This window comes from Mesoplodon mirus, assembly GCF_964341445.2.
Source record: "Mesoplodon mirus genome assembly, chromosome: 7".
Taxonomy (NCBI): Eukaryota; Metazoa; Chordata; class Mammalia; order Artiodactyla; family Ziphiidae; genus Mesoplodon; species Mesoplodon mirus.
The window spans coordinates 751,019-773,967 of record NC_138983.1 but is presented as its reverse complement, the minus strand read 5'-3'; the positions used below and the strand labels follow the sequence as shown (position 1 = coordinate 773,967).

The window sequence follows — 22,949 nt, the reverse complement described above, 5'->3', positions numbered from 1 at the left end:
GTTGGCCTGGTCAGGGAGCTCCCCCCGCTGGGCCCACGCACATCCTGGAGCCTCACTCCGGGCACCAGGCCGGTATCGGTGGGCGGAGGATCCACGGCCACACACGGCCTGTCTGGTGTGGACTCCCCGGGATCAGGGCAGCGAGAGACACGGCTCGGGGGCTGCTGCCCACACACTTTATTAAGACACACGCAGAGCCGGCCCTGGCCCCGCTGTGGAATGTGGGTGGACAGGGCTGCAGACCCGCCTCGAGCACCAGGACCAGTGGTCAGTCCCTCACCTCCCACCCCAGCCCCCTGCCCTGCACAGGGCTGCGGGGGAAAACACTGCTCTGGAGGATACCTGGATGTAAGAAGCGCCAGAAGCCCCTCCCGACTCCAGCCCCGGCGGCGCGGCCGGCGCTCACAGGCCTGGCTGGGAGCCCTGCGGGCTCTGGCTGCCTGCTCCTCCCACCCCCATGCCTGGGCTGGTGAGAGGTCCTGTAGTGGGAGACGCAGGTGGGGACATGGTCATCTCCCCAGGGGCGACGTCCTTCGGCAGCGAAGCAGGGGTGGCGGGCAGCTGACAGCCTACGCGCAGTAGGTGTCAGCCTTCACCACCTGGCAGTACATTGTCATGGCAAAGGTCAGGCCCAAGATCTGTGGGGAGAGGCGGGGGCTGAGCAGGGCTGCTCCAGGGACGACAGCCCACTGCAGGCACCCTGACCCCACACCACAGCTTCCCAGGTGGCCTGGAGCCCCCTTCCCTGGGGAAGCCTCGGGCAGGGCCTGCCCCGCACGGGCCCACAGGCCCCTTGGGCTCAGCCCCAGACCCGCCTTCCCTTTGGGTTGGGTCTGGCCACCCTGGGCTCCACTGGTGGTCTCAGGGCCTACGGGTTCCAGGCTAGGCCCCCAGCAGCTGCCCTCTGCCCCTTTGTCAAACTGCCATCACCCCTCAGGGAGTGTCTATCTGGGACCCCTGTCTGCACCCCAGAAACGGGGGCTGCTCTCACACTGCTTGACCTCGAGCTCCCCCAGGGTCCTGGCACTTGGGTCTGGCATGGGGGTTGGGGAGCAGAGGCGCGCTAGCTGGACTTCACACCAGGACCTGGGCTGCCCACTTCACTCTGCACTGGGCAGTCCTGTGACCACTGCCCACCACGGCCACTGGGTAGGGCCTGCAGGCATGGGGCTGGCATGTGGGCCCTCAGCAAAGGTGTCCAGTCTGTGCTTCCGTCCACGCAGAGATGGTAGGGCCCTCTGCTCAGGAGTCCAGGGCGGCCTGTCCTCTGAGGCATCCAAGGTCACTTCCCCGTGGACATCGTCCCTGACTACCCTGTGAGCCCCACCTCTGCCTGGAGACCCACACTCCTCTGCTGCTTTGTTCCTTGGGCTCAGGGCCTTCACACAGGTGCTGGGGGGCCAGGGCCAGGGTGGGTCCCCGCGCACCTGAACCAGTGCTGTGCACAGCCCGAAGATGCCCACGGCCAACAGGTTCTCCTGGAGCCACACCTTCACCGTCTCGTAACACGGCTGCAGGAAGAGCAGGCGTCACGGGGGCTGCGAGGCCGGCCCTCCACCCCCAGTCCCGGGGCCGGGCTCACCGCCTTCCACCAGGTGCCGGGCGCGTGCAACCCGCAGCTCTCGCTGAACTCCAGGCAGCAGGAGTCAGGCACGCGCGTGGCATTGTAGACCTCGAACCAGTCGGTGTAGTTGGAGACCCCGCAGCAGCGGAACTGCGGGAGAGGTGGGCTGGGACTGTGGGCCTGAGGGGAACACGTCCCGCCCCAGCCACGCCCCCCGCCTACACGCCCCAGCCACGCCCCTACTCACGTCTGTCTGGATGATGCTCCAGGCGTTGGTGAGGCCCACGTTGCCCGGGGTGCCATACAGGTGCAGGCCCTTCTTCAGGTCCCGCTGTGCATACCTGTCGATCTGCAGGACAGCAGGGCCACCCTGTGGCCAGCTCCACCTACCTCGTCCAGACCCCCGCCCGCCCCGGCCCACTGTGCCTTCTGTTCCCCTCCCTGCGGTGACCTCCCAGAAGCCCCCACCAGGCTCTGGCCTTTGCCCCAAGGTCTCCCTGGGCCTCCCGTGGTGCCGAGCATGGGGTCCAAGTCAGACATGTCAGTTAATGTACAGATGGAGATGGACGGGCACAGAAACCCTCGCGGCTGTGTCTGCACACACCAGTTACAACCCACACAGCTCCGTGCTGCCGGCCGAGAGGGCCCAGATCTTGGTTCCTAAGAGCGTTCGTTCTCCAATAAAGGAACCAGGCTCCCTGGAGAAACGGCGGATTCCAGGGCTGGGGCGGGGAACCCCCAAGGTGGGCCTGGAGCGTCTTCTAGCACCAGAAAGGAGGGAGGTGCTCTGAGGGGCACGTAAGGGACGCGGGAGCCGACTGAGAGCTCCAGCCGCCAAAGTCAAACCGGATGAGCAAAAAATAACAGTCTTGGAGTATAACCCAGAGAATAAAACACACGTAAATGAGCCCTCACTCGTGTAAATGAACAACTGTAGGGGAGTGGGGGGTGGGAGCGTTTTCCCCTCCAGCTGACACGCAGCTGAGACAGCAGGGGACCCAGCCCGGGCCACCTGGGAGCTCAGAAACCTTGCGGAGCCTCCAGGCCCGGCCTCCTGGGGCTGCAGTTAGAAGCAAACCCACGGCCCGGGTCCCAGTGTCTGTCCACGAAGAGCTGGGGGTCCCTGGCGTGGGTTCTCAGCCCCTCCTGCCTCCTCGCCGCCCAAAGCACCTGGCCCTCGCCGGTGGGGAGGGTGGAGCACCCACACCCACACCCGAAGCGGGGGCAGCGGTACCTTGTCAGTGTAGGCGAAGAAGAGGATGGCGAGGGAGGTCTCCAGCAGGAACACCAGCAGCAGCAGCACGAAGAACTGGGGGAGGAGGCCAGCCTCAGGGAGCCGGCCCCCAGGGCGCGGGGCTGCAAGCCTCCGGCGGGCGCCCCCAGCCAGGTCTGCAGCCTGGGCGCCACCAGGCCCCTCGTGGCTGCCCCGCCTCCCTCGGAACCCTCCCGTCTCCATCCCAGGGCCCGTCGTCTCTCGCTCGACCTCTGAGCACAAGCCTCACGCCTTTAAGCACACGCGTGTGGCCCGCGCCTGTGTCCTTGTGATGGGCAGCCAGGTGGAGGGAGGCCCCATCCGGGGAGTGGGTCCAACTGCGGTGACCCCCAGCCCCCAGGTCACGTTCCCAAGGGCAGCCGGGGGGCCGGGGGGCAGTGCCCAATCAGGACCAAGCTGGAGAAGCCACCACCCCTGACTGCTCAGACCGTTCACAGGGTGGCAGACTCCACTCGGGCACCCCCAGAGGCACAGCCCTGGCGCCACGACCGGGCTGAGCAGTGGAGCCTGCCGGCACCTCCTTTCCCGCCACGTTGCTCCCCCTGAAAGGAGGGCGGGGGGCAGGGCCAGAGCCAGGATAAGTGGGGCACGCCGCTCTTTGAAGCCCCACTGGCCCCCTGGGGCCCCTGGACAGAGTGGGGAGAAGGCACAGGGCCAGGGGAGTGGGCCCGGTCCTCTCCTGGGGTGCCCGATCTTGTCCCCCCTCAACCTGGGCCCACGCTGCCCCAGGAGGCACCAGCCTCCGAACTCCAAGTCACCCCCTGGGAAAGGCCAGGGTCGGAGCCCCACCCGCGCCCCAGCTTCCTCCTTCGTCCAAGAGGCCGAAGCCACACCCTACCCGCTGCTCCGAGGGGTCCAAGCCCCGACGGGAACATCTGGAACGTGCTGGACACTTGCGGAAGCTGCACAGATGGGGGACGCGCCCTCTGAGAGACCCTCTGGAAGCCCCACCCGTGACAAAAGCCCCATTTGAAGCAGGTGATTTAGGACCTGGGTGGCAGCCAGAGGCCTCTGTGCAGGGCACACTAATAAGTAGGGAGCCCGGCCCAGGGACCGTTTTCCTCCTTTATCTGCGATTAACGTTCCCGCCTCTAAATCCATCTCCAAAGCTGAGGGTCCTGGGGGGCCAAGAGGGCTAGGACAGGAGCTGGAGAGGGAGTCGTGGGAGAGGGGACCTTGGAGGAAACAGGCCCAGTATGGGCTGGAGGGGCCCTGCCCGGCACACGTGTGGGTGTCTGTGTCCGTCAGGGGAGGCCTCCCCTGAGCACCGGCCCCCCCACCGCGTCCAGCCCAGCGTGCCCCTCCCCCCGGACTCACAGTGAGCAGAAGGCATTTGTTCTCCTTGATGGCCCCGATGCAGCCCACAAAGCCGATGGCCATCACGAGGGTGCCGGTGACGATAAGCAGGTTGGCGGCCGACAGGGACGGGAAGGAGGACGACAGGGTGGCAAAGTTACCCTGCGTGGCCGCCAGCCAGATGCCGACGCCGAGGACGCCGCAGCCTCCCAGCTGGGCCCGGGACGGGGCGGGAGGGACAGGGGAGCAGGAGGTGAGCAGCCCGCCAGATCCCTGTGGCCGAGCCCGGCACCCTCGCTGCCCTGCTGACCTCCCAGTCTCGTCCTGTCACGGGGGCTGGATCCCCCCCACACGCCCTGGGCCCCAGCTCTTCCCTAGGAGGTGCAGTCCCTGGAGCCCATGCCGGCCCACTCCCTGGCCCCCTCCCCGGCCCCCTCCCCGCGACCACTGGAGCTTTTATTGAACTCCGTAATTGCTCATTATTACAAAAATCGATTGAAACAGGAGGAAGAGGCAGAGAAGGGCAGGCGGTGATGAATCCGGGGACGGCTCTTGGCCTCGGGGGGGCAGGGGCGAGCCAGCGCAGCCGCCGAGGGCGCTGTGGCTCCAGCCCCCGGGACTCTTGAGCCTCTGGGTCGTCTTCAGATGAAACGGGAGCACGTGTCCAGGGCCGGACTGTGGGCGGGCAGCCCCCACACATGGCTGACCAGCCCCTGGACCTACAGCAACCTGGGCTTTGGGAGACCACCTGGGGACTGATGCCTACCGGCTGGCAGCCCTGCCCCACTCAGAACTGGGCGGCACATGGGGCCCCACACCCCCCGGGCCCAGGAGCCTCCTCGACATCTGGCCTTGACCCTGGCAGGGACCCCCCACCCCAGGCTCAGGCCAGATGGGCCCTGAGACCCCTGCCTGAGGAGGCTTCCACTTCCCCTCGTGTACTCACTCACCCCGCCCCCAGCAGCAGGCAGCGCTGGCTACAGGGGTGGGGATGGGGGACGCTGCTCCGCTCTCACTAACCCACCGGGGAGCACACACCACGCATGAAGCCGGGCCGGCAAGAGACTGCAATTATGGGGCGGGGGGCGCTGGTGCAGCTCCCAGCTCAAGAGCAGGAGCAGCCGCGGGGTCCCCGAGGGGTGGGCAGGTGCCAGGGGCTCTGGCCCAGGCCTCCTTCTGGCGTCTAAGGTCCCTCTGGGCCTCGCCCGGGGCTGGCTGAGCGGGCCAGGAGAGCCCCCAGGCTGGAATGACAACCCCCCAGTGGGGGTCCGGTCAGCTTAGGGCAAACACAGGGCCCCTCTCTGACCCCCACCCCATCCCTCTTTGCACCTTCCACCAAAAACAAGAGCTTCTGTCTAAAACTTATAAGCCACCCATTCTGGATGCTCCTGGCTGAGGGTGGGGCCTGGGTGTCAGCGTTAAGCATCCCAGACAGGACAGGGCTCTTGTGCCCTGGCCTGTTCATCCTGCCCATCTGAGCCCTCCTCGGGGCGGGGTGGGGGCTGCAGCTCTGGGCGTATGCCGGGGGGGGGGGGCGGTGAGGGAGACGAGCAGCCGGGCTGGGGGCACTGGCAGCAGGTGACGGCCCAGAGGATCCAGCCTCACCGCAGAGCTGGGCTTGGGCACAGCCCCAGGTATGATGGGGTCTGCTGGCTGTACGGAGATGTGTGTGCCCCCCACCTGTGGGATGGGGATGACCCCCGTGTGGCAGGCCCCAGCCAGCGGTGCGGGGACAGAACTGTCCACGGTGCTGACCTCTGGCAAGGCCACCATGAGGGAGCAAGACTGGCCACCAGCACCTCTGGGCACCCACACCTGCCCAGGGGGTGCCATGACGGGACACAGAAGAGGCTGGGACAGGTGCTGGCTCCTCAACCCTCCCACCCAGCCTGCAGGTGAGGAACGGGGAGCCAAGGGGCCGTCCCTGGTCTCAGGGGCTCTCCAAGGACACCGCGGAAGGCTGGAGCTGGGAGCAGCCAGCGGGGCCCTTGCAGACCTGCGCAGGCAGAGGGCTCCCCTGGCCTCTGGCCGGGACTGGGGGAGGGGAGGGACCCTGGGGCAGAGGCCAAGGAGGGCGAGCATGGGGGCAGCCTCCCCTTGGAGGGAGCTGAAGTCGGGCCACTCTGGCTGCAGGAAACAGCGACCGGCCAGGCTGTCCTGGGCCCTCGCCCAGCCCACACAGTCCGTCCCCTGCAGAGCCCAGCAGCGCCCCCTCTGGGAGGGTTACGTCTCCGGGCTGAGCCCCCAGGCCAGGGCCCCGGCGGGGTGGGTGGGGCTGCCTCTGAGCGGAGAGGAGAATTGTTATTTAAAACCAAACGGCTGCCCAGCTGGCTCTGCCTTCAAGGGCAGCGCGGATGGCTCTTGTCAGCAGGAAAATGAGCCCCTCCGAGCTCCCTGGCCCCGTGGGGACATGTGGAAGGGCACGGGGAGGACACCGCGGCAAAGTCGCTGTGGAGGCGGGGGGGTGGGGGTGGCGTCCGGGTCGGGGGTATCCTGGAGGGGCTGGGCATTGCCCCCAGCCTTGGTGGAAACAAGATTTCTTCAATTAAGACTCCACAAAAGCATCCTCACCTCCAGCTCCGAGATGGCAGGAGAGACACCCGCCGGCTGTCACCCAGGTGCTGCCGTCACACGCACTGTGACGTGGATACACAGCCCACGTCCCTCACCATCACACAGTTTCACCCACAACATGCACACACGTCACCGACACGCTGCCCCAAAGCCCCAGGCGCCCCCTTGTTCAGGCACAGTCACCAGAAACTCAGCACTAATGGGGTGCACGCACGTGGCTAATAAAACTACCTGTAATTTTGAAATCTGCGTAGGCAGCTTTTAAAACATTTTGGCAGGAAGATTACAGCCTCCGAGTACAGGAGAAGATGGGCCCTGTTAGACCCAGACAGGACATCAAACTCAGGATAAGTGGGGTTGAAGTCCCGGGAAGGCTGGGCGCTCCAGGTCCCTCCCAGGACACGGTGGCTGGGACGTCAGCAGTGGGGCCAGGACTCCACCCCCACCCTCCCCGTGTCCCATGCTGCACCTCCCCAGCCCCGCTCATCGCTGCCTGGGCCAGACAGAGGCCCAGGAGGGGCCCAGGAGCAGACCCCAACCCCACGACAGCCTGGGAGAGGAGCCCAGCCCACCCATCGGGGTCCCCCATCCCAGCCCTGCGGTCGCCGGGGCCTCCCTGTGCCCCTCGCACACACCTGGGGCGCACACCCTGCCCACCTGTCCCCACCGGAACCCAGCCCCTTGCCTGGCATGTTCTCCCCACTTCCTGCTGTCTCTTGTCCACACGTTTTGGGGGCTGGCCTAGGTCTTGGCAGGTGGGGCCACTTGGTGAGGCCCATGTGGGGAGGGTGCCAGCCGGCCCTCCGCTGCTGCTCCTCCAGCCACATGGCGCAGGGTGGCAGATGGCCGGGCAGCTGGCCAGGTCCTTGGAACGGGGTGGAGGGCTGGGTGCCCATAGGGGCCAAGCCTGTGTCCAGGAGCCCCTCCCCCGGCAGCCTGCACCATCTTGGGGTGGGGGCCGGGCATGGTGGGGTGACACACCCCTCCCGGCCAAGAATAGCCACAGGAGACGGGGAGAACACATCGCTGTGAAGTTCAAGAATGGCAAAATGTATCCCCTGTGCCAGGAGTCAGGTCTACAGGGGCCCAAGGCAGGGGCTCAAGGACCATCCTGGCTGGATGTCGTTCCCCAGGTGACATCTCCTCAAGCTGTCCACTGAAATCTATGCAACTGAATGTAATTAGTTTCCTTAAGCTCCAGCAAGCCCCACATCCCCCAGGCTCCAGGATGAGGGGATCGGCTCCAGCCCATCAGGGTGGTGGCCCCACTGACTAGGGACCCCCCTGAGGCTGGTGTCCAAGGAGGAGGAGCGGTGCCCTGCCAGGGCAGCCGGGGAGCAGACAGGGGGCAGGGTCTCGGATGTGGAGGTGGGGCCGGGCCCCCAGGCCTCTCCCCTGCCCCCTGCCCCGCTTAGTGGCTGAGGCCACACCTCTCTGCTCCAGACAGAACTCCCAGGGCCCCCGACCAGCTGCTGCCACCAACTTTCTAATGGGAGTGGGACGATTCAGAAATGGATGCTCATGCAGGACCGACATCTTGTGGCATCATGACCCCTGACCTGACCAGGACGGCCAAGGACCCCCAATTCAGGCTGCCCACCCACCCCGGCTCGGGGTCCCCAGGCAGCAGGACCCCCACTGCCCTGCTCGACCCTGTTGCAGGAAGAAACCGGAGCCAGAACACACAGATGCCCTCAGCACCTCCAGAAGACTGGGGCCAAGAGGAGTCACGGGGTCTGAGGTCTGCAGGCCCCCGGCCCTGCACCGTGACCTCTGGCAGGGCACCCTGCACGTGCCTGTTTCCCCGACTGCGGCGGGGCTGGGGGAGGTGTTCCCTCAGCCCTGCACAGCCCTTTGCCAGCATCTTCCACCGGTCTCAAGGCGTCTTGCCCAGAGGCCAGCGACAGCAGGCCAGGCCTCGGTCTGTAGCTCATCAAAGGGGAAAACCAAGGCCCCCCTGTGGTTCTGCTGGGGAAACTGAGGACCCCAGGAGGGCAGGACTTGCCCGGAAGCCTGGGCGGCAGGCAGGGCTCGACCCCCAGCCCAGCCACACAGACAGACCCTGGCCACACTGCAGGGGGAGGCAGAGCGGGGGGGCGCCCAGACGCAAGACCAGGAGGTGCACCTGCCAGGGAAGCAGGGAGCCGGGCCCTCAGCTGGGCAGGTGCGGGCTGGGCTGCACGGCTGAGGCCTGGGTGCGGCCAGGGGAGCCCAGAAGCACCGTCCCCTTTCAGAGCCAGCCCTGCCTCTGCCCAGGACCGCCCCCAGACCAACAAGACCGCCCCTGGGGCCACAGAAACTGCCCCGGGGGAGCCCTGAGCACCCACCCAGAGCTGGAGAGGGGGAGGGAGAGCACCCCAGGGGGCTGCTCAGCCCCCGCCCCTCCCCTCCTGGGCACCCCCCACCCCCACACACAGCTCTACTCACCAGGAGACACCCCTGACTCAAGGACCCTGGCCCTAAGCTGCCCACCACCTGTGCACGCCTGCAGGAGGGCAGGTGGAGGTCTGGGGGTTGGTGGGCACCGGGGCCTCTCCTCCCCTGGGCGCCCCCTGCTGCCCACCGGCACCTTGGGTCCCTGTCTCAGGACACCCGAGCTGCGATCCCTGGTGACAACGGGCAGGCATGTTTCCTCTCCCGAGATGGGCCAATGACCCACAGGCCACGCAGGACCAGGCAGATCCACCCCAGGACAGATGGGTGATGCTTTCCAGCCCCACTGGTACCCAAGGCTGGAGGCCTCAACCCTGCCCTTCCAGTCCCCATCCAGAAGCCCCCAGGGAAAACCCCGCAAACAGGGCACACAGTCAATTAACTTCAGAGCCCGCCCCTCCCCCATCCTCAGCCGGGGGCAATGCCCCACACTGGGGGCGGAGGGGGAGGGGCGGGCTGGCATTGCGGGAGGAGGCGAGCTTAGGCCCCGGAAGAGAGACCTGCCAGGCGTGCAGGTGCCCAATGGGGCCAGGTGTGGGTGACAGGGCCTTGTGGGGGGTCTGCCTATGGACAATGGGGGCTCTGAGGTGACTCCTGAAGAAAAGGGGTGCCCGGCAGGGGCTGGGGGGCAGGAGGAAGCCACGGGGAGGTCACTGCATCTTGACCTCCAAGCAGGTCCCGAGCCGGGATCCTCACTCCCACTTCCCCATAGCTCCTCCCAAGTGGGAAATGGGGGTGGGCGGGGAACCTACCCCTCCTGCGGGGACTCCGCACCCCCAGACAGCAAACGAGCCAGGCTCCCGGGGAAGGGGTGCTCTAGCCCCACCCCACCCACCTGCAGCCTCTGTCGCCAGCAGCAAGGGCCTAGCTGACAGCTGCACAGGGCCCGGGGGATGGGTGTCCCGCCAGCCCCCCGACCATGCTCACCACCCCCTGGCCTCGGCGTGTTTCCCGTGGGCCCCCTCTCTGACCCCCAGGCCTCGAACTCCGCTGGGCACCAAGGTGGGGTGTGGAGAAGCCAAGACAGCACACTGGCAGGGGCCCAGTTTGCTTGGCTGGGGAGTGTAATTGGATAATAAAAGGGAACTGGATTTTCTAGCCCAGGAGGGGATCCCAGGGGGTTCCTGAATTGTTCTTTCCTGGGCTGAGGACGTCACCCACGGCAGGAATCAGTGGAGTGTGTCCGCCCTGCAGCTGATACAGAGGCTCCTTCAGGGTTCACAGGGCAGACACAGTTCGGCCTGGGGGCCCATTAGGGTGGGCTGCTCTCAGAGCACAGGCCCCCTCGAGGGGCCCTCTCTCCTTTTCCGGGCAAGCAGGTACCCGGGTCACTGGGGAGGTCAGGGAAGGGGAGAAGCAGGTCCTGCCCACCACCTGGGACCAGCCCCCACACCCACTGCCCATCCTCCAGTCAGTCCACCACCCTCACTGCTCACCACCAACACCCCTACGGCTGCCAGCTCTGGTCACACTGTCACCTGCAGCCTTCTCCTGTCACACTGCCTAAGGCACACTGACCCTGCCAGCAACTCACTGCTCACCACACTTGTGCCCACTGCATCTGGTCAATGTCCCCCGCCAAGAGAAAACAGTCACCTCCGCACATGCCTGGGCACAGCTCCAGCTGTACCCACCTCTGCTGCTGGCTCCTGGCCTCTCGGGGGGCTCCTCCGCTCTGGGCCCGGGCCTTGACCCTCCCAGGAGCCCCTTGCATGCAGAGAACAACTCTTTGGGTGACTGCCTCGGGGGCGGGCAACTGGGGCAGGAGCCTCCCAGGCTGGCCACCCCTCCCAGCAACCCTCCCACTTCCCAGGCCAGGGTCCAGGAGAGAAGGGATGTGCAGAAATGCGCCCCGGTTTCCGAGCATTTCGCCTTAACTGGACCTCATGCAAATGAGCTTACAATTGACAGCCTCCTTCTGGGGTCCAGAGCCCAGGCAGGAGCGAAAGCCACGCCCCCTAATTCCCAGTTGTGGCAGAAGGGTGGGAGCAGAAAGTGACCTTGGCATCAGCTCTCCACCAACCCTCCCCCAGCCCAGCCAGTGGGGCCCAGGCCTGGCCAGGCGTTTTCCAGTTGGTCAGGTATGACACCTGCCACAGCCCGAGCCCAACACCTTCCCTGCCCTTTGGGTCTGGGTGGCAACTGTGTCCTCCAGTTTGGGGGGACAGAGGCCACCCTGTAGCACCAATACCTCTACCCTGGACACAGGCACCTCCTCTGAGCAAACCCAACCCACCTCAGCGAAAGTTATGGAAGCCCCGGTCTCCCGCCGACTCCTCATCCCGCCCAGGGTCTGGTCCAACCGGAGGGCTCACCCACACACCCACCCTCTCCCTTCCCTGCTTCGGGAGGCTGGGGACCCCACCGCGCCCAGCCCCTCCCCAAGTGCGGTCCCTGGAGCCAGGAAGGCCGGTCTGCCGGGGAGGCGAGTGCAGAAAGGACATGGTCTGCGCCCACGAAGAGGGAGGGAAGGGGCGGGAGGGGAAGGCACCAGCGGCTCAGCGCACGGACAGGGACCCACACCCGGTAGAGGCCAGGCGCAGGGCCCCACGCCGACCTGCGGCAGGTGCGGGACACGGCCGGTCTCAGGAAGAGACAGAGAGGGGACAGGACGCGGGGCGGCCGCCCAGAGTGCAGAGGCCCGGCGGACCCCGGCGGCACCGGAAACCCTCCCCAGGGGCCGGTCCAGCCCTGGCCCCCGGCGACCCCGGGCACACCCCCCAGTCCGCGTCGCGGGTGTCTCCCCCCCATTCCAGCGCGAGCAGCGACCCCGGGGCCCCGCCGCCACTCACCCAGAAGAGCAGGTTGAAGGCGAACATGAGGTACTTGACGCCCTGCAGGCAGCCGCGCGCCATGCTGCAGCGCTTCAGCTCTAGGAGGAAGATGAAGGACAGGTCCAAGTAGAAGACCACGTACTTGTTGCCCTTGGGCGACGTGTAGCGCGCCTGGGCTGCCTTGGGGCCGGGGTTGGCGTGCAGGCCAAAGAAGGGGCCGCCGCGCGCGAAGCCCGGCTCCTTGCCCGGCGGCGACGGGCTGCGCCGGTACGTGGACTCGTCCGTGCTCGAGCGGCGCATCGCGCGGGGCCGCCGGGGCCGCCCCAGGCTCCGCGCCCCGGCCCGCGGTGGCACCGGGCGCGCCGCTCCGCTCGGACCCGCGGCGGGCCCGGGACTCCGGCCGGCCCGCCGCAGCCCCGGCCCCGGCCCCGGCCCCGCCCCGCGTTCGCCCGCCCGCCTGCCCGCCCGCCAATCCTCGCCGGCCCCGCCCCCGCGCGGCCCCCCTCCCCGCCTCGCCGCCCCGCCCCTCAGGTCCGACCGCTCCGCCCCGCGCCGGCCAATCGCAGCCCCGGGACGGTGCCCCCGCGCCGCCCTCGGCCCTCGGCCCTCGGCCCGCGCCGGCGCCCCTCGCTCTCCTCTCCCCTTCCCCACCCGGCCCAGGAAGCGCGGTAGGGAGCTGGGGGTGGGCGTCCAGGCAGCTCTCAGTCCCGGGTGCGACGGCCCGGGCCTTGCCCAGAAGACGCTGCGCGCCGGGACCCCGCTGCCGGCCGGGCTCTGAGGCCTCCGACCGCAAGCGAAACGCAAAGCGCTATGCAAATGAAGGGTGGCCCAGTTGCTGTCCGGTGGCGACTAGCGGCATCTCCGGCCCCGGCCCCTGGCCCAGATCGAAGTAGCGCGGGGAATGCAGCTGGAACCCACCGGGGGGTGCACACTCTCCAGCGGCCCACCCCGGGCTAAGCGAGCGCTGCGCGGGGACCCCAAAGCTCCCGCAGCTCACATAGGACAGGGGTCAGCCTGGGGGATCCAACCTGGGGGCCGGTCCTGGGAGAGGGAGCAGAGTTGCGGTTTGAAGGACAAGCCGCTCAGAGGGAACAGGGCGAGGGAGAACAAGCCGGGAGGGTGCTCTGGGGCACCCTGGGTGCCCAGAGGGTGGGTCACTCTGCAAGGCACGAGGGGAGGTTTTCAGACTTAAAGGAAGGGGCCGGACACACAGGAGTGCAGGAGTCATCACTGGGCACCCAGAGACAGGCCGCATGCAAGGCTGGTGGCCCACTCCAGGCCGAGAGCTCACGCAAGCCCCCCGTCCTCCTGCCATGGTCCCATCTCCCTGGGCAGGGAGCAGCCCTGGCCTCACCGGCATGTGACATGTGCCCGTGACACATGTGACACAGGACCCTTCTCTGGTTTGACGCGCTGTTGCCACTGTCTTGAAATTCTCCATGATTTTTTTTTTTTTTTTTTTTTTTTTTTGCGGTACGCGGTCCTCTTACTGTTGTGGCCTCTCCCGTTGCAGAGCACAGGCTCCGGACGCGCAGGCTCAGCGGCCATGGCTCACGGGCCCAGCCGCTCCGCGGCATGTGGGATCCTCCTGGACAGGGGCACGAACCCGCGTCCCCTGCATTGGCAGGCGGACCCTCAACCACTGTGCCACCAGGGAAGCCCTCTCCGTGATTTTTTTTTTTTTTTTTTTTTTTTTTTTTGCGGTACGCGGGCCTCTCACTGCTGTGGCCTCTCCCATTGCGGAGCACAGGCTCCGGACATGGCTCACGGGCCCAGCTGCTCCGCGGCATGTGGGATCCTCCTGGACCGGGGCATGAACCCGCGTCCCCTGCATTGGCAGGTGGACTCTCAACCACTGTGCCACCAGGGAAGCCCTCTCCGTGATTTGTGACCAAGAGGCCCTGAACTTCATTTGGCACCAGGCCCTCCCAGACACATCCACACAAGCCAGGTGACAGGGACACATGATGCTCCAAGGCCCCTTGCACCGGCGGTGTGGTGTGCACACGTGCTGCCGTGCAGACAGACACGCACCAGGAGCAGCCTAGAAGTCACAGGTGGGGAGACTCCCCTCAGCTGTGCCTCCACAGCCCACCCATTGGTGGGGGCCCTGGGGTGTGTGGGGAGGACCTCAGCATGGGGCCCAGATGCCTCCTCCCCATCTGCCCTGGGCCTCTCAGCTCAGCAGGGGAGCCAGGCTTGGGGGAGAGTGGCCACAGGCCTGGATGCACCCCGCACCCTGAACTGGGTCTTCCCAGTCACTGAGGCCGCCCACCGGTGGCGTCCACACCATCGGATGGTCCCAAAAACTGAAGTCCAAAGAGGGAAGGACTCGCCCAAGGTCAGCAGAACTCAGATGGGAGAAGAGAGGAAAAGAAGTCGGGGAATAAGAAGGAGGAAGAAGGTGGTGGCAGGGGGGAGGCCCGTCAGTGACAAAGTGACAGACTGAGAGAGTGAGAGGTGCCTGAGGTAGCACGTCTGGGGGACGTCTGCTGGGCTGGGGGCCCAGTGAGGTCTGGCAGCCCTGCGGGGCCCTGAGGACCACTGCACCAGCCCTGCGGGCTCTGAGGAGAACTGCAGCTCAAGCCCCCAGGGCGGTGTCCTTGCAAGGTCCTCCCTGAGCCCAGCTGGCCCTGGTAGGGAGTGGGGACAGGAGAGCCCCAGCATCCCTGCCCTGCCCACGTGCCAGCCAGCCTGGGGCTTCCCACAGTCCCTCCACCCTGTCCTCCGCCAAGGATTCTTTGGCGTGTCTGGACCCCTGGAAAGGAATACAACGGTGACCACGCACCAGGGGCCCAGTGGAGAAGTGAGCCTTGCAGGGCCCCCATCTGGGCCCTGTAGAGACCACTAGCCGCAGCTCTGCCCAGAGAGCAAGTGGCAGCCGGTGACCCTGGAGATCCTGGTGAAATCCAGCAGCCCCTTGCTACCTTTCCCTTGGCCCAGCTCAGCCAGCCCCACACGCCCAAGCCAGGGATGGACACTCAGGGCCCCGAGAGTCGCAACGCATGAGAGGGCCTGCGCTCAGCATGCACACTGGACACAGGAGGCCTGAGGAGGGCTGAAGGACATGTCTGTCTCCCCAGCCTGGTCCCAGGGCAGGGCCTCTGAGGACAAGGGTGGGGTCCTCCCCCCATTGCCCGTCCTCCGCTTCATCACACTGCAGCTCAGGGCGGGGGTGGAAGGGTGGCCTGGGCTCCCACGATGGGGCCCAGCACCCAGGCTGCCCTCTCCCCAATCTCACTCAGCCAACACCATGCCAACACCCCCAGAACTCCTGCCAAGCCCTCTCCTGTTTCTAAAACCTGCACCCATCACCCCAGGTGAGCCTGTGAGTCTGAGCTGAGATTAAACCAGAAAACCACCAAGGATGCCAGGGACAATGGCAGTGAGGACGTGAGCACATCAAGGCCACCAAGTGGGGCGCCTCCCGGCCAGCCCCAGGGACCCCGTCCTCCAAGTCCAGCCGTTCCTCCAGCAGTGGGGCCCCGGTGAGACATGCTGAGAGGGTGACAGCTGGCTGGCTCAGCCTCGGTCTGTCCCGGGACCAGGGGAGTATCCAGCCAGCAAGGCCCTTGGGCCAGGCGTGGGGGAGACCAGGAGGCCACCCAGCGCTGCCCCCACCGCCCCACAGGCCACAACGTACCTGGGCTTGCGGCAGGGAAGAAGGCAGGCGGTGCCTGGCACCCCCGAAGGCCGGCCAGGCGGCAGGTGAGCAGTCAGCAAGGCCAAAGCCGGAGCTCTGTGGAAGGAAGACGGGCAGAATGGAGGCTGTGCTGCACCTCATTCCCAGCTTCTGTGGGGCTCTCCACTCGGGACCGGGTCCCTGCAGGGGCAGCTGGGGGCTGGGTGGTGGTGCACTCAGACTCAGGGCACCAGAGCGCCAACCAGCGGCCCAGACCAGGGGGCTGCATCCCCACCCTCTGGTCACTCAGCCTTCTGAGATGCCCTGGCAGACACAAGAGTACCCACATGCGGACGTGCACAGAGAGAAGACACACGTTCAGAGATGGGGACACACACACGGACTGAGGGCCGTCCAGCCCCCAGCGGTCCTGGAGCCCTGAGACCAGCCGGCATTGTCCACTCATCCCGAGGTGCCCTGCACCCCACTCCCTCCTGGGTTCCCAGCAGACAGATGCCATGCGCCACCAGCCTCACGCTCTCCCCAGGGAGCCAGCAGGCGATGACTCACACGGGGCCCATGAATCCACCGCTGGCGCTCGAAGGGGGGTTCTGTCCTCCTACCAGCCAGGCATTGCTGTGGGGGGGGGGCTCAAGCTCACACACCCCGCCCGTCACACCTCACCCCTCAGACCAGAGGCTCCTTGCAGCCTGGGGGTGGGGCAGGTGTCTTTCCAGTGGCCCAGGGGCAGGAGGGGACAGCCACACTGGCACATGCCCACCCCCTCACAGCCATGCCCTCGTGGGCAGCCCACTGCCAGCCGGTCCACTCAAACCCACATGTGGGGCAGACATGAAGCCACTGAGCAGGTGGAGGCCGAGACAACCTGAGACCTGTCCATTTAGGGGGACGAACGGCACCCACCACGGTGGGGCGAGGAGGCACATGGGCCCAGGGCCCGGGACCACCCACCCCCAGCAACCGCTGTGCCCGGGGAAGACGCGTCCGTGGAGGGGTTTCAGGTCCAGTGACACATCGAGGGCAATGAGTGGGAGGGACACGCCCCTCCCATGTTCTTTGATGAACCCCCTGCCCAGGAGCTGAGGGGCCCAAAGCCCATAGCCACACCGCAGAAGCAAAAGACCATGCATCGCAGCCCACCACCCCTCCAGGCCTAAGGCTACGTCTGCAGGCCCCGCTCCCCCAGACCCGGGCGTCGGGGGGACGGGCCTCCCCGTCAGGCCCTACTGGGCAGCTCCGCCAGCACCCGTCACGGCCGCCCACCCTCCTGGCCCCCACTCCAAAGGCACCCCTGGCCCCTCCATGAATAACCTCCCCACCTTCTGGCCCCCACAATGCCACTCCACGAGTCCGGGGTCCCCAGCCCCATCTTGGGCAGCCCAGGCACAAGCGTGTGCTCAGGGTATGGGTGCAGGGCCCGACAGCACCGGGCTGGCCCTCTCCCTCACCCAGACCCAGCCTCCTCCTCCAGGAAGCCTCCTTGCCCCACTCCCCGCGCTGGGCTTCCTTTGAGCACAGGTTCCGACATGACTGCGTCCCCCGGAATGGCACGTGCAGCTGGCAATCGGGATGGGGCGGAATGAGAACCCCGTGACAGACCCTCCCGCAGCCTGCCAGCCCTAGGCTGGGCCTTCTGAATTCTCCGGGGCCCCAGGGTGGGGGCAGGTGGGGACTCTGGGGGGGCGTGAGCCACACGGAGGTCGTGGGTGCCTACCTGGCCAGACCAAGGTCTAACTCAGAGAAGGACCTCCCCGAACGCCGAGACAGAGCTTGCCCCGGAGGCCTTGGAGGCCTGGGGTGGACAGGCAGCTCCCAGTGGCGTGGCCGCCCCGAGCCTCAGCCGTGGAGCAGCAGCAGGGCCGGGCCCGGAGCACACAGCCCAGAGGGCAGCACAGGCCGAGCGGTGTCGGCCTCCCTGCTGCCACCCCGACCCCCGCAGGCCCCAGAGCCCACCCAGGCCCGCACACCCTCCCACCTCCCCCCACCCAAGCTGCAGCCCCTGGGGCTGGGAGACACCCCCTCCAGGGGAGGGGTCCCCGAGGAAGAGGCCACCGAGGGGTCCCCGGGCTTTCCCTGGGCCCACCGAGGCCAACCCCAAGCTCAGGACCCTCCCCTGCCAGCCAGCTGCTCCCACCGCCCCCCCAGGCCCCGGGAGCACCCTTCTCCGGTGCCCACAGTGTACGTGCCCCACCTCAGCGCTGACACCCCACCCGCCCCCTCCTGAGTGGTGCCCTCGGGGAGCCCCATGTGGGGCCAGGCTGGCAGACAATCACATGATCACGTTCCCAAAGGCCATGAGCCCAGCCTGTCCACAGGGTCATTAGGCTGGGCCAGCTCAGCCTCAAGCACGCCTGCAAATACCACCACTCTCGAATACCACCCCGGGGGCTGGGGCCCAGAGGGTTACCGTAGGTGCTGCAGGCGGGCGACCCCGTCGGACCCTGGGGAAGCGTCCGAGCACCCGCTCACCCCACCGCGTGAGCACGAGTCTACCCAAAGCAGCCGGGGCTCCGGGCTGAGCCTGGGACCCCCAGGCCCACACAGCCAGTATGGGGACCCTCCAGCTGGGCAGCGTCTGGTTCCACCCACGCTTCACAGATGGGGAAGCGGAGGCTGTGATCCAGGACCAAGGGGCAGGGTCAGCTGACTCCCGGCCTGTTTCCAGGACAACACTCAGGGCCAGAGGCTGTCGGCAGCTAAAACTTCAATCGCTGATTTCCCCTTGTCCCCTGCCTGCCCTGAAGTGACCCTCCTCTAGCAGGAAACAGGGCTCTTGGGTTCCAAACCACATGTGAGCACAGCCCTCCCTCCCTGTGTCCCCGCCCCTGGGGGCAGGACACCCCATTCTCGGAAAACCAGTGCCTCTCTCTCCCTGCCCCACCTCCAGCCCTTCCCAGAGGTCTGGGCCACATCTGTGCTCACACCCCACTGCCCCTGCAGGCAGGCCTGGCCCCGCTCCCCCGACCCTGTGTGTTGGGCTCCCGGGGCACCCTCCTGCCCCTGCCCACCCTGAGGAGAGCCAGGCCCGCGCCCCAGCCTGCCCCCCCCACACACAAGGGGGCCAGCTGAGCAGGGGGTTAGGGCTGACCTCTGAGGCTCCCCTGGGTCCTCAGGTCTAGCCTGGCCAGGCCTGAGCCAGGGCAGAGTGGAGACGGAGGGTCAAGTGCCCCAAGGGGCCTCTGTGCACATGTGTGTAGGGGGCCTGCACACAGGCAGCCACACTGCTCCCCACGGCCTCTCCTGGGAAATCAGGGAGCTGGAGGGAGGAGACTCCCCCCAATCTACACACAGCTCTCAGAATTCCAGGAATGTCAACTTGGCTCTCGGGCCCCTCAGTCTCTGGGAGTAAACAACTTCTAGGGCCAGAGCAGGGTGAGGCGGACCATGGGCCCCTCCTCCAGGAAGCCTTCTGCCCACACCCGCTCCCGTTCCCGAAGAGCTACCCAGATGGCATCCCAGATCCCTCCCCTGTTTCCCTCACCTCCACAGGTGCGGCAGCCTCTACAGCTGAGCCCAGCTCCAACCCCAGGCCACTGTGACTCAAGGCCCCTGCCCGCGCCGGGGACAGGATGTGTCCCGTCAGCCTGGGAAGTGGGGGCATTGGGCAGGGAGGTGGCCTCTGCTCGTGGCTCCGCACGTGGCAGGGTGGGGGATGGCAAACGTCACTGGGGAGGCTGTCAGGGCCCAGACTTCAGGCGGGCAGAAGCTCTGATCAACCTCTCCAGGACCCTGGAGACCCCCATCTCCCTGCCCCTCAACTAAATCCAGACTCCGTCACCCACCCTGAGAGGACTGTCAGTCCCCACCCACCCCAACCAGAAATCCAGATGCCCCAGACCAGCAAATGTGCCCAAACTCTGCATAGGTGCCTAAGTTAGAGGGGCCACTGTGAGACACATCCACCTTCCTCAGCCCAAAGCTCACCTCCTCCAGGGAGACTTCCCTGCTTCTCACGGCACACAGCCACAGCATCAGGGGGCTCACCCCAGGCCATCTCCAGAGACACAGCCTCCCCTCCCTTTAAATCCTTCATGGCCCCTGCTCCATCACCTCCAGCTCCGACACCTACTCTGTCCCACAGGTACAGCCTCCAGGCCTCAGCCCATGGGTCCCCTTTGCCGGTATCTGTCCTGCTCCATCACACATACTCGGGATCCCTTGTCAAGGCTCAGCTCAAAGGACACCACTTCCACGACGACCCCCTGACCACCCTCCTGGTCCTCAGAGATCCGACTCTCCCAGATCGCAGGCGCCTGACTCATCAGAGCCTGGCCTGAGACGGGTGCAGCCAGCCCCATCCCGCACCCCCTCGCAGCCCCTCCCCCGGGAAGAAGGCAGGAGGGACAGGGGCGAAGCCAACCGAAGCGGCGCTGGGGGTTAGAGCGGCCGGCTGAGCCCGCCACCCGCCGGGTCACTCGCACCGCGCCCTCCCGCCGTCAGGGATACGGGCAACTACCGGGCCGGGACCGTTACTGTGCGGGCGATCGGGCTGGGCGGCGACTTCGAGGGTCCTCCAAACTCAGCGCAAAGACCCCCGGGTGTCCATGGGCAGCGGCTCCAGGTGGAGAGACCCTCCCCCCTTCCTGGTCCCCACTGGCCGCCGGTCAGCCGCTCTCCTCGCCCGCAGCGGGGTCGCCGCGCCCCGGCCCGGCCCGCAACTTGTTGCTGAGACTCGGCTCGGGCTCTGCGCTCGGGGCCTGAAATTCGCGCCGGCTCGGCTTGGGCCTGGGCCCGGCTCGGGCGCGCGGGCAGCGGGACCCGGACTGCATCCCCGCCGGGGGCGCTATACCTGCGGGCAGTCAGTCAGCTCGTCGCGCAGCTGTCAGTCATGCGGACACGAGAAACGCGAACGCCGCCGCCGGGCCCTTACGGCCCCGCCCGGACGCCGTAGGCCGGGATGTACCAAAGTGGCAGGCGGGGGGCGCCGCCTGCTCCTGCCGCGGCCGCACGGGCCTCGGAAACTCGTCGCGGAGGGAAGCGGACGCCAACGGCACCAGGGCGGGCGGACGGCCGGGCACCCCCCGCGCCATGGGCGCGCCCGGGGCGGGGCCGGAGCCGAGGGCGGAAGCGCCGCAGGATCGAGGACTTTGGCAGCTGGCTGCTCCGGTGCCGCCATGATCATCCCTGTGCGCTGCTTCACGTGCGGCAAGATCGTCGGCAACAAGTGGGAGGCCTACCTGGGGCTGCTGCAGGCCGAGTACACCGAGGGGTGAGGCGCCGGGCCGGCCTGGGAGGGCCTCCAGCGTGATCGGCAAGCGCTCCCCGGGCCGCCAGCCTGCGGGGCAGGGGGGACGGGTCCCGGCCCGCGGGGTCGGTGTGTCGGACCAGTGTCGGGGGGTCCCAGTCTGCAGAGCGGGGGCGGGGGCTACTCACATCAGATTCCAGGTGACCCTGGGCGGGGGAGCTTTCAGTCTCGGAGTCTTTTCCATCCCTGTTCTCCGGACCTGCTCTCAGGAAAGCGTCCCCCACCGCCCCCTTAGTTTGGGGAGGGGAGGGAGTCGGGCGTCAAGCTGCTGCCGTCTGGGGACTCCTAGGTATCCTGGCGAGTCCCGCCGCCTCCACGGCAAATCAGCCCTCAGCCGCCTCTGTCCACCTGCTCCCTAACTTCTTCTCTCCGCTGTTAGGCCCACCCCCGTGTCCTGCAAACTCACTGGCTTTTTTAGGACATAGGACAAGCTTCCTGACCACATAGGCCTCATCATCAGGCTATTGTGGGGGTCCCTCTTCAGTGCTTACTTACCCCTTAGCACTGCAGTTACCACCGTGCCTGTCTGGGTCTCTGCCCTGGATTAGAGTCTGACCTTGGGCCCCTGTGTGCACAGCCCCAGCCTCATCACATTTGAATCTCTGGGTCCCGGGGTGTGCCAGGGAGGCGTACGCTCTTACTGCAAGTGTGTCGGATGAATGGGGAAGCGATGGATGGCCTTAGTATTTGCGCCAGGTTCCGAGGAGGCTGCTGAAATGACCAGAGTGCAAGCGAATGCTGGCAGCCTGCACGGGACCCTCCCCAGGATGCCCCAAGCAGGGGCCACCCGACCTGGCCCCCCCTTTCCCAAGCCAACGCGTTGTTTGCACAGCAGAGGCCTTGAGGGTGACGGGTGGCGTCTCTGGGAAACGAGAGAGGTGTCTCCCTCCCCGACACGGGGAGCAGAGCCCATGGCAGCCGAGCGGGACTTGCTCCATCCGGGGCAAGGGCCTCCACCTGCCAGGACGAGCGGGCTGCAGCCAGCTTTCTCCCCGTCCCCAGGGACGCCCTGGATGCGCTGGGCCTGAAGCGGTACTGCTGCCGCCGCATGCTGCTGGCCCACGTGGACCTGATCGAGAAGCTGCTCAACTACGCGCCCCTGGAGAAGTGACCCCTGCCCGGCAAGGACCCGTGGCCCTGTCGGCATGGGCCTCCCTCTCTGGAAAGAGCCATCCAGTAAATGTTTTTGAGGACCACAAGGAGGTCCTGACAGTTGGCCTGGCTCTGTGGGACTCCCCGCTGCCTGCTCCGATGTCCTGCCTCGAGCATGAGGCCCCTTGGGGGTGGGTGCGGCCCTCACCGCCTGGGAGGAGGGAGGGCCATCCCCAGGGAAGTGCTCAGCCTGCACTCGGCTCCACACAAGGCACAGATGTCGGGAGTGCTTGGGTTGGGGGCACGGGGGCGCTGGCGTCCCCACAGCGGTGTTCCGGGCGCCCTTTAGGCTGAGGACAGAGGACCTCACCTCCTCCTCCTCGGTGTCTAAAGAACCTCGAGGTTTTCTGAGCCGAGTAGAGTGCCCGCTGTGGTTACAGACGCCCCTCTTGACGGTACTGCTGCCGGCAGCTTCCAGGCTGCACCCAAGGCCAGCAGCCCGCTCCCCTCCACAGACAGCCCTGAGATCCCCACAGCGGGTGGGAGGGGCCCTGCTGGCTGTCTGGGCTGGACAGGCTCTTGGTGCCCCAGGCACTGACGTGCCACCCTGTGAACCAGCAGGAGAGCTGCCTCTCGGGGGCCTCTGTCCTGTTGCAGCTCAGGCTGAGGCTCAAAATGGGAAGCTACCACCTTGGTGGGGGTCAGGCAGGCCCTGGTGCCCCGCAGCGGGCAGAGGGCAGGGCCGTGCAGTTAGGGAGGGGGGCACCTTCCTCAGGGCTGGCCCAGCTGCCCGGATGCCTGAAATGGGGTCCCCTGAATGCGGGTGAGGGGACCATGGGAGGGAAATGGGGTCTGCGCAGCGGTGTGAGGAGCTGGGCAGCCCCTGGGCGACAGGGCACGATGGCCACGCCCTGGCTGCCCCTCCAGGCCCAGCGCCCCTTCCAGCCCCGGCTCCCACTGCCAGCACACGTCCTGCCAGATACGCCCCGGACTCGCTCCTGAGACACCAGCCCCAGCACCTTCTCCCGTTCCTGATTCCTGCGCCGTGGCCAGAA

The 22,949-nt window shown here is 66.9% G+C and overlaps 2 protein-coding genes across 8 annotated transcripts; one reads left to right on the top strand and one right to left on the bottom strand.

The window, feature by feature from the left end:
- Positions 1 to 154: 154 nt before the first annotated feature.
- On the bottom strand, positions 155 to 20,485 carry TSPAN4 (tetraspanin 4). 7 transcript variants are annotated; one of them, XM_082627586.1, is made up of 9 exons: positions 20,347 to 20,485; positions 15,558 to 15,653; positions 11,933 to 12,012; positions 4,155 to 4,346; positions 2,799 to 2,873; positions 1,812 to 1,913; positions 1,583 to 1,714; positions 1,428 to 1,511; positions 155 to 638 (listed from the first exon to the last, which is right to left on the bottom strand). In XM_082627586.1, the coding sequence occupies exons 3-9, from the start codon at positions 11,993 to 11,995 to the stop codon at positions 570 to 572; spliced, it is 717 nt and encodes a 238-aa protein (XP_082483712.1). In that variant the 5' UTR covers positions 11,996 to 12,012; positions 15,558 to 15,653; positions 20,347 to 20,485; the 3' UTR covers positions 155 to 569. The 7 variants fall into 7 exon arrangements, with proteins under 7 accessions (XP_082483712.1, XP_082483709.1, XP_082483714.1 ...); XM_082627583.1 differs by lacking the exon at positions 20,347 to 20,485 and adding an exon at positions 20,014 to 20,340; XM_082627588.1 differs by lacking the exon at positions 20,347 to 20,485 and adding an exon at positions 19,627 to 19,788.
- Positions 20,486 to 20,584: 99 nt separating this feature from the next.
- POLR2L (RNA polymerase II, I and III subunit L) lies at positions 20,585 to 22,017 on the top strand. The gene is made up of 2 exons (XM_082627589.1): positions 20,585 to 20,766; positions 21,805 to 22,017. Exons 1-2 carry the CDS (start codon positions 20,672 to 20,674, stop codon positions 21,911 to 21,913), a joined length of 204 nt encoding a protein of 67 aa, XP_082483715.1. The 5' UTR covers positions 20,585 to 20,671; the 3' UTR covers positions 21,914 to 22,017.
- The last annotated feature ends 932 nt before the right edge of the window (positions 22,018 to 22,949 follow it).